We start from the raw sequence: 9921 nt of genomic DNA, 5'->3' as shown, positions 1-9921 counted from the left end.
GTGTGCTTATCCACGGCCACATACTTTCAGGTGCTCCAGCATGACCTTGTGCATGGCCACTGATGCTTCAAGGTGTACCTGCTGCAGCATGGATTTATCCCACAGCCACAGATGCTCTGAGATGTACCTTTTCCAGCATAGACTTATCCTTGGGCCACAAATGCTTCAAAGGTACAGCTGCTGTGGGATGGACATGACCACAGCCAGACACTTGGAGATATACCTCCTCTGGCCTGGACTTATCTATGGCCACAGATGCTTCAGGGTGTCCTGCTCCCATGCGGACTCATCCCCAGCTCCCAGTCCCTTCAGCTGGAGCTCACACTGGAGTCCCAGCCTGTCTAGTGCAGCAGCACAGACACAGCACATGGGTAGTGCCCTGGCCACCCGCAGTCCAGACCCATCACCATGGCTGTTACCAGTGTGTTCCCAGACACAGCACAGAGGGGTGATCAGCACCACAGTGAGTAGGGAAAGCCGAAAGCTGCCACTAACAAGAACCTGGCTTCAGTCGACAGAGTTGAGCCCCATGGCAAGCACAGGAGCTGTCAATTAATAGCTAAACAGAACTAAAAGCTATAAATTCCATCTGGCGCACTCCAATCGAATTTGTCATTGTCTTGAACCCTTTGAGCCCCACACTGTGTACCAAAAAGGAGTGTTGTGGACTGCTGCACACACAGGCAAAGCAAACCAAGGAATTTATTCCCCTCTTCCCATGGCAGGCAGGTGCTCAGCTATACCCAGGACAGCTGGGCTCCATCACAGTAACAGTGACTTGGGCAAACAAACATCATCACTCCAAACATCCCCCCCTCTTCCTTCTTCCCCACCTTTACATGTAAGAATGACTCCATTATGGTCTGGAATATATCCCTGGGGTCAGCTGTCCCAGCTGTGTCCCCCCAACTGCTTGTGCCCTGCCAGCCGCCTTGCTGGTGAGAAGCAGAACAGCCCCTGATTGTGTCAGCCCTGCTCATCAGGAACTAAAACAACCCTGGGTTATCAGGACTTTTTTCAGCACAGATCCCAAACACAGCCCCATACCAGCTACTGGGAGGAAAATTAACTCCATCCCAGTCCAAACCAGCACAGTGTTATTAACACAGCAGTGTGCCAGCTGGATCTAGACCCTCCATGTACATAGATCAACTGATTTTTATAAAAACACATAAGATAAGCTCAAATTACAGCCCTTCTATACAGTCCTCAAATTGAATAATATGAGAAATTTGGGTTCAGAGTGTAATTGTTGCTATTTCTGGGCACAGATTGGATGGCATTCCTCTTCTGACCTTCCTCAGGAGCAGGCAGGATCTCCACCTGAAATAGAGAGTCTGTGACCAGGCAGCAGATGCAATAGTCCACGTAACCTCATCCAGTGCTACTGGTGAGAAGAATAAGCACTTTCACAGCCCAAGAATATCCATTTCTCCCTGTATGTATGAGCTCTATCTGTACCCACTCAGCCCCATGCTGGGAGCCCCTGCTCAAATTGAGGTATCATGGGGGAATGAATCCATTTGCAGGAGAGAGAGGAAGAGCCTGAGAGCCAGGACAGCCCCCGTGAAGCCATGCTTGGCTGCTGTCCTGGACTGGGCACTTCAAAGACTATGCCCAGAGGGGACCTACAAGGCATACGAGGACATTCCCTCACATTTTGCAAAAGAAACAGTGGAAAAAAGTCCCATCCGAGCCACTAATGCACCAGACAGTGACAGCCAGTTCAGCAGTTCTCTGCATATGTGTCAGGGGTCCCATTTTGCTCCAAAGCCCAGGAGTCAGTGACCGGCGTGTGATGTGATATGGACAAGGTGATGGGAGAGGGAAGCATAACAGAAACAGTCAGACACTTGATAGTAGCCTCTGGAGACACCAGTCTTGCGACAAACAGCTGGGACATAACAAATTCAAGATACGCATAATTTAGACTGTTTTCATCATCATCGTCATCATCGTGACTAGGCTTCGCGAACGAAGATTTGGGAAGGACTCTACTCACACTTGCTACAAGCGCGCCGGTGGCTAAAAAGACCAGTGTGAGATAGACAGGTCCGGTTGCAAAAGGCACAGCGGAAGGACTCCTTAGGTGGTATCAACAAGATACGGTTCTCTCTACATTGTCTTTTCTCCTTGTAGTGGGAATGTTGATATTTTTTGGTCTGTGTTTGGCCCCAGCCACCTGTAGTAGTTTATAGTCTCCCTGCCAAGTTCACTGATAAAACAGAGAATTCATCCTTGGAGGGAGAACTTCTGTATAAATCATTTTAATTGGTGTTCTACTATTGGTTCATTGTTTGCCAAGGGCATTTGAAGGAGAAGGTGAGGAAGAGAGGAGGAAGGCTCGACCCTCGACTCAATTAGAAAAGACCCCCGAAGCAGACTGCACATGCGTTAGGGGATTTCCAAAATTCTCACGCATGCACTGAAGGGATGAAGTTATATAACTAAGAGGATGGGATTGAGAGCCTCTGGTGAGGTGGTGCTGGCCACGCCTTCCTGAGCAGAGGTGCTCATTGACTGTATAAAAAGCAGACAGGTTTTTTGGTTCGGGTTCGCTTGCTCTACATGAAGGATCAAGTTGCCTTTAGCGAGGACGCCTGCTGTCGCGGGAGCCTGCTAACCCTCCGGAAAACGCTGCTGCTGCAGAGGGTTTTATAGTCTTTGGAGTGGGTAAGATCATCTCATAAATGACACCTAGGTCAGTAGGGTGTCGTACTTTCCTCTTTAGTTTTCCCCTTCTCCCGAGTGCCCGTTTCTTTTTTGTTAGCCACCTTTTGTAATAAATATTTGCGTTACTGCGTTCCAACGGTGTCTGGGTTTTCAAGTTTCAGTATGTCTCGAACCCTCCCTAATACAGTCCTCGAGAGTGATCCTGCGTGCGTTCTCAAAAGAAGCCGCAGCGTTACAGATAGCGTGTCTCCAGACCTCCCGATTGGAGACCAGAGTAGACCAACGATGATGATCGATATGGCCATAAGACATTCATATCTGCCCATACCCGCTGCTGGCATGGCTGGAGAAAGAACATGAATTTCACACTGAGGGCTCCTCTGACATCAGATTACAGGAAATAACCACAAGCCAAATATTAGCCCTCAATAAGACAGACAAATTATATGTGATACTTTCATTGGACTAATAATAAAAGGCTAGTAGAAGGCTACCAGAGCTCTGCTTCATATGTTACAGATTATGATTAATTACAGATTCAAATCTTTGTACGGAGAGATCAGAGCCTTTCGCTTTTCAGAGGGAAAAAGCTCCAGTTGATTTGATGGATCAAGCCATAAAACTAATGCACCAGAGGGGCTTATCCAGGGTCCCAAGGGTTCATCCTGAGTCCCAGGGGTAAGGAACACACGTCCCTTTGGGTGTGAGGAAAGCTATTGATTCAGAGGCTGAACCTTCTGCCACGTGTGCTCGTGTGTATCAGGAACAGGACTGCCAAGTCAAGGGCGTAAAAATGATAGGATGCAACAGAGAGAGGCCAGGGAAATGGCCTGGGACCACTGATCTGGAAGGATGGAGAAGATAATTTGATCTTATCTGCATCCGCTTTGAGCAACCTCTACCAGCCTGCCTGGACTGTGTGAGAGGTGAGGTTCACCTCTGGTCGCTCTGTCACTGTTTTGCAGCCAGTTCTTGCCTTCCAGGGTTTCCAACAGACCATAAGAGAAGGCATAAGACAGCACAGGGCTGGGGCCATCTTAGTTACAGCCAAGGCTGCTCAGAGAAGTCCCTAAATGGCCTTCTCTTTCTGGGCCCCAGGCTGGTCCTAACCCAGCCACCGAGCAACTCAAGGTGAGAGAAGGATAGAGAAAAAAGAAACAATGTGAAAAACACATCACTGACTATGGGGGACGAACAGTTAAAAAAGGGTAGGGGTGTGAGAAGAAAAGATTTGCAAATGGCTTGAGCAGGCACTGGAGGGGTATATGGCACCCAGTGAGGAGGCACCTTGAAGATCCTTTATTCCTCCTCAAGGATGGAAACAGAAAAACAAAACAAAATGGTAAGAAAGACGCTAATATGAATCCTCTATCCCTTTCCATGTGGCCTCAGCAAATCTCACTCTGTTGCCACGTGCCAAGAGCTTTGAGATGTTCCACCAGAGAGGCCTTGTGCTCACTCCTGCTCAGTATGGCCCTGAGCTGAACAGGCTAGTTGTCATCCACTTCCAGGAATGTTCTGCCCAGAAAAGGCAGTGATGTAAACATCTGCTGTGGGCTGAGAGCTTAGAGACTGCATGGACTTGATCTCGCCATGAAGAATTTCTTTTTCCTTGTTGGAATGGGGAAAGGAATTCCTTATACTTAGAGGCACCGATGTTGAAATGAGCATGATCGACTATGGGAGAGCAGCTTTTATGGGCTGCGAGGAAAACATTGAAGGGCAGATCGTTGGAGAAAGGCAGTTCCTTAAGGCTCTGATCCTGACGAGCATCCACTTGCAGGGAAGCCCTGAAGAACGGGCTGAGCTTTCCTCCTTATCCTTGAACTTCAGTACAGGCTTGCACAGTTTTCACCAGGCACGGGATGGTTTAGCGAGAATGACTAACTGGGTTGTTTCCAGTGAGTCTTACATGCGCCTCCGTAGGTGCCAGCACAGACAATTCCAAGTGAATATCCATATCAAGGGGTTTTAAATTTGATCCAGAGAATTGTTATCCTTTGGGGAGAACAGGAACGAAAAATAACAGAATGCAGCTGTAGTGGGAAGAGAAGCTTTGGGATCAGACACTACAACCTGCAGTTATCTCAAAGTAGACACAAATGACTTAAAGGAATGGATTATTTTACATTTCAAGTCTTTGGTAGAATTCATCTTTCGTTTCCGGGGGGAGGGGCGCGCGCACGCGCGCGCAGGACCCGCACATGCGCAAAGCCGGCCGCGAGTCTCGCGCGCCCACGGGACCCCGCCCGCATCCCCGCGCGTGCGCGCGCAGCGCTCAGCGGCCGCACCGCTAGCGCGCGAGGGCGCGCACGCGCGTTCCCTCCGCCTGCCGCCCGCGCGCAGCAGAGCGTTAGCGCGGTGACGTCGACGCAGGCCCCGCCCTCCCGTATAAAACCGCCGGCGGGCGGCGGGCGCCATTGTGGTGCGCCAGGCCCGGCCGAGGGGAGCGGGTTCGCTGCGCCTTCGCCCCTCGCGCCGCCAGCGCTCGCTCGCTCCCTCCCTCTCCCTCTCTCTCTCTTCCTCTCCCCTTCCTGTTCCTCTCCTTTCCCTCCTTTCCTCCCCCTCCCGCCCCGCCGCGGATATGCCGCGCGTCTACATAGGGCGCCTGAGTTACCATGTCCGGGAGAAGGACATCCAGCGCTTCTTCAGCGGCTACGGCCGCCTGCTCGAGGTCGACCTCAAAAACGGGTGAGCACCGTCCGTCCGTCCCTCCCGAGAGCCCAGGGCCGAGCCCGTCCATGTCGCGGCCGCTGCCGCGTGGCGCCGGCACAAGATGGCGGCGGGGATGGGGGAGCGGGGGGGCCGCGACACCGGCCCGGGGCAGCGTCACCGTTCCTCCGCCGCCGCCTGACTGGGCCCTTGTCCTACCCCCAGCTACGGCTTCGTGGAGTTCGAGGACTCCCGCGACGCCGACGATGCCGTGTACGAGCTGAATGGGAAGGATCTGTGTGGGGAGCGGGTGATCGTGGAACACGCCCGCGGCCCCCGCCGCGACAGGGACGGCTACAGCTACAGCAGCCGCAGTGAGTCCGGGCCCGTCCCTCCCCGCGGGGCGAGGGGCGGCGGCGGGCAGGGGCAGGGCCGGGGGCGAGGGAGGCTCGGCTGGGACCGAGCCCCGGGGCTGGAGGGGTCGCTAGCGGGGGGTACCCGGCGCACCGCAAGGGCTGCAGCGTTTTCCCCGGCACCAGCGATGCGCTCTGGTATCCCGTAGCACTTCTGGCCTCGAAATCGCGGCCTTCTAGAAAGGGTTTGATCTGTTGATTTGGAGGCTCCAGTATTGGGAGCGTTTAGATGTTACAGCGATGTTGCATCAGTAGTGTTAATATATAAATATGGTTGCGTAATTGGGGGAGAATCGCTCAGCTGTGAACTGTCGTGTGAATGTTTCAGTTGGGTATATGGGAGGGGCGGGGGGAGGTTTTGGAGCAGGAATCTGTTGTGCTAAGGGGTGGGTATTGTAAATATTTCAGCTCACTCGTGTAAGCTGCTTGAGTGAGCTCTGTAGAGTTTAACCGGCCTAGTACTGTAATAAAGAGTACTAAGGTTGATTTTTTAATAGTCTCTGGAAGCGTGGTGTTGGGGGGGGGGAGGGTTCTGTCTTTTTAAGAAAAAATCAAATGTATGTTGTTTTAAAATTGTTGCATGTTCAATTCAAACTTTTTAACAAGTCCTTGATGTTTCAATTTAAAAGTGACCAGTGGGGCTGAGGCTGTGTCCACTGAGGCTAAGATGACTGCCTTTCCTGGCCATGGCTTTTCCATACATTGTGTGACCCTTGCCCTATGACCCTTTGGCTGACCTTACCGGAAGCCATGACGACAGCAGCCTTTTGCCATTAGACGCAGGGTGATGGTGAGGATTCCAAGGGTTAGACAAAACTGGTTAAACTGAACTAGGTGACTGTTACCTTGCGTGTTTTGTGGCCAAACCACCACCAAAAACCTCATACTGTGATGTAAGTACTTAGTGTAACTAGTAAACGTTTTTGTAAAATGTAGAAATGCATGTAATCAGTTAAGTTTTATATTTTACAATGTTCTGTAAAATAAAACTTAGCAAGGTGAATCTAATAAGGAGCAGTCACTCTCTAACAGATCTTAGGAGCACAGACTTGTAGGATTTTAGTCTGTTTGATTTGCCATTAATGTAGATTATGGCAAAATTGCAAAGTTTGTTGGAGGCTTAGAGAAATAAAGTCCTACTCCAGTAAATATGACTGTTAAACTAACTTTTTCAGAACATTGACCTTTTGTCATGCTAGGGGACGATCTAACTTTGTTTCTTTGTACAATCAAGGTGGGGGTGGTGGCGGATATAGCAGTCGCAGACAATCAGGACGAGATAAATATGGACCACCCGTTCGTACAGAGTTCAGACTGATTGTTGAAAATCTTTCCAGTCGCTGTAGTTGGCAGGATTTGAAAGTACGTATTGATGTTCTATTGTGGAGCCTGTTGTGATAAGCAGAAAGCAATAGCTTCCTTTAATAGCAGTGTTGATATTGATAATGAATTAGAAGTAATTGAAAACTGTTTGTATGTGGATGTTTGCATGCACTAAGTGCTGCTTGCGGAGCCTCAGCCTGTGGTGTGTTCTGTAACTGTTCCTCTGCTCCCCGAAGGATTTCATGAGGCAGGCTGGGGAGGTGACCTATGCAGATGCTCACAAAGAACGTACGAATGAAGGAGTGATTGAATTCCGATCATACTCGGACATGAAGCGTGCCCTGGATAAACTGGATGGCACAGAGATAAACGGCAGGAAGATCAGGCTCGTTGAAGACAAGCCACGCTCAAGCCATAGGCGATCCTACTCTGGCAGCAGGTCAAGGTAATTCTCCAAACATGTCAGTCACTGGATCAAGACACTCAGAATGGGGATAGGTACCCTACCTGCAGTAGTCATCTTCAGCTGATGCGATAGTTACCTTCAGCTGATAGTTTAGGAATAGGATGGGGCCTGAGAAGGTAGAAGGAATTATTTTATGCAATACAGCAAAGCCAGGTTTGAGCAGTTTTTTCACACGGAAAACCTCAGATATGATTAACTGATGGTACATTGAGTCTGGGTGGGTTAATAGTGTGTATTGGTGTGGCCATCCTTGCTCTTGAGAAGTTCTGTAGCAGCTTTTCTCTGTTAGATTATGCTACCAGATAGCATAATGCATTAGATACATGTGGGAAGAGATTCTTCCCTGTGAGGGTGGTGAGGCACTGGCACAGGTTGCCCAGAGAAGCTGTGGCTGCCCTATCCCTGGAAGTGTTGGATGGTGCTTTAGCATCTGGTCGTAGTGGAAGGTGTCCCTGCTCATGGCTGGGGGTTGGAACCAGATGATCTTTGAGGTCCCTTGCATCCCAAGCCACACTATGACTCTTCTAGATGATGCAGGGCACACAAGGCACAGAAAAAGGGGCAAACTAAATTTTGAATGTTTGTAGGTCACGGTCCAGGAGACGATCTAGAAGCAGAAGTCGGAGAAGTCGGAGCAGCCGCAGCAGGTCCCGTAGCGTCTCCAAAAGCCGTTCGCGGTAAGTGCCACAGTGTTAACACTGTCAGTACAGGGACTGCTGCTCACTGACAGATATTTACAGGCACTGTAAGTACACTTCAGGTCACACAGAATAAACTGTCTCTCTTTAAAAGATCTAAATCCAGGTCACGAAGCAAAGACCGCTCACGTTCCAGATCCAAAAGCAGGAAGTCCAGATCAAAGAGCAAATCGAAACCCAAGTCTGACAGGGGTTCACGCTCTCACAGCAGATCCAAGGAGAAGTCTGAGAAGTCTCGGTCCAGATCGAGGTCCAGGTCTCGCTCTCCCAAAGAAAATGGTAAAGGAGATGCTAAGTCTAAGTCCAGGTCAAGGAGCAGGTCTCGTTCCAATTCTCCGCAGCAGCAGCCATCTGCCAAGGCTCGTTCTGAGTCACCACCCAAAAGAGCTGCATCCAGGTCCCGCTCCAGGTCCCGTTCAAAGTCTCGCTCACGAACAAGATCTAGTTCAAGGGATTAGAACTAGAACTCTCATCTTGCACACTATTATGGAACATTTTCCTACCTGTCAGGCCATTAGTGTTACGTTAGTACTTCAGAGGCTGTTTTTTTCTCTTGCAGGATTGAATGGCCTAAGAATTAAGTCATGAGGCATAAAGGTTTAATTTGTATTCCAAATTTGGCAATATGAGATGGGATGGTGGTACAAAGCAGGGAAAGTCCCCCTTTTGTAGAAATTCAGCTGAAAGTTTGATTTTATAGCAATTCTGCAGGAGTAACTTGAGTACTCTTAAATACAAAGTGGTTTTTATATTAAAAATAAACTGAATATAAACAGGCTAAAATCTGGGCTCTTTTGAAAGTATCCTTTTTTCTTATTTTTTTTTTTCATTACATTAGAGCTATGGGTGTCATTAGCTTCGTAGGTTTCAGAGTGCTGCCAAAGGCAGGATTGCTTTGCTGGGCAGGTCACACAGTTCTCTGGTTTATCATAATTTTGAAAGCAGGCCGCAAATTATATAAACCAGTAACAGTAGTAGGAAAATTTTAGACCAGCAATAAACTCAAGTTGGAGGATTTATGTTGTACCTTAACTTGCCAAAAGAACATTCCCCCCATACTGTGACTGTATTCAAGGTGATAAGGGTACTCTGGAACCTGTATCCTACAGTATTGCTGAAAACCCCTTCATTTCAGACTTGAAAGAATTAAAGCTTTCTGATGTTTTTTGCTTGAATATCAAGTGTCATTGTTGTCATACACAGAGGTGTCTCTTGGCTGTGGTCCAAGTCACTAGTGTGTTGTATGGTTTGTCAGCCTCTAAATCTATTGGATATGAAACCCAAGGAAAGAAATCTGTCTTCCCACCCCTTTGACTCACTTACGTTAACGTTTTGCTTCAGACTAGAACTATAATCCTCTTGTGTGTAGGTCTGAACTTTATTGGAAATGTAATCTCTTGGAGCTAGAGTTCTAGTTTTAACAAAAGCTTTGCTAAACCACAGTTGCCAATTCACTTAAATTGTGGAGTAGGACTCATCCCAAAAATTCCCCTTTATAGCTACAATGATTTTTGTAAGATGCAGTAGCAAACATTAGAACTGCCTTGTACTCTTTATACAGCGTGTAGTTTGACTTGTATAAAATTAAATTGGTGACTCAAACTCTTGTGTTCATTGCAGTGTAATGGGATTCTTGTTCTGCCTCGTACTGGGGAAGTCACAATTTATTCTGCTGTTGTGAAGAAACTAGTGAGAG

The 9921-nt window shown here is 48.7% G+C and overlaps 1 protein-coding gene across 1 annotated transcript; it reads left to right on the top strand.

Moving 5' to 3' along the window:
* Positions 1-5069: 5069 nt before the first annotated feature.
* On the top strand, positions 5070-9827 carry SRSF6 (serine and arginine rich splicing factor 6). Its single transcript, XM_051803272.1, has 6 exons — positions 5070-5364; positions 5551-5699; positions 6973-7100; positions 7298-7506; positions 8115-8204; positions 8320-9827. The coding sequence occupies exons 1-6, from the start codon at positions 5258-5260 to the stop codon at positions 8681-8683; spliced, it is 1047 nt and encodes a 348-aa protein (XP_051659232.1). The 5' UTR covers positions 5070-5257; the 3' UTR covers positions 8684-9827.
* Positions 9828-9921: the final 94 nt, after the last annotated feature.

This window comes from Manacus candei, unplaced genomic scaffold, assembly GCF_025592945.1.
Source record: "Manacus candei isolate 608988 ecotype Guabito, Panama unplaced genomic scaffold, ASM2559294v1 h1tg000057l, whole genome shotgun sequence".
NCBI lineage: Eukaryota > Metazoa > Chordata > Aves > Passeriformes > Pipridae > Manacus > Manacus candei.
Note: the sequence above shows the minus strand (reverse complement) of the source record. Positions and strands in the feature narration are given on the sequence as shown.

Coding starts and splice junctions, on each gene's coding strand:
- SRSF6 (XM_051803272.1), top strand. CDS start 5,258: ATGCCGCGCGTCTACATAGGGCGCCTGAGTTACCATGTCCGGGAGAAG. Junction 5,365..5,550: donor GAGGTCGACCTCAAAAACGG/GTGAGCACCGTC, acceptor TCCTACCCCCAG/CTACGGCTTCGTGGAGTTCG. Junction 7,507..8,114: donor TACTCTGGCAGCAGGTCAAG/GTAATTCTCCAA, acceptor GAATGTTTGTAG/GTCACGGTCCAGGAGACGAT.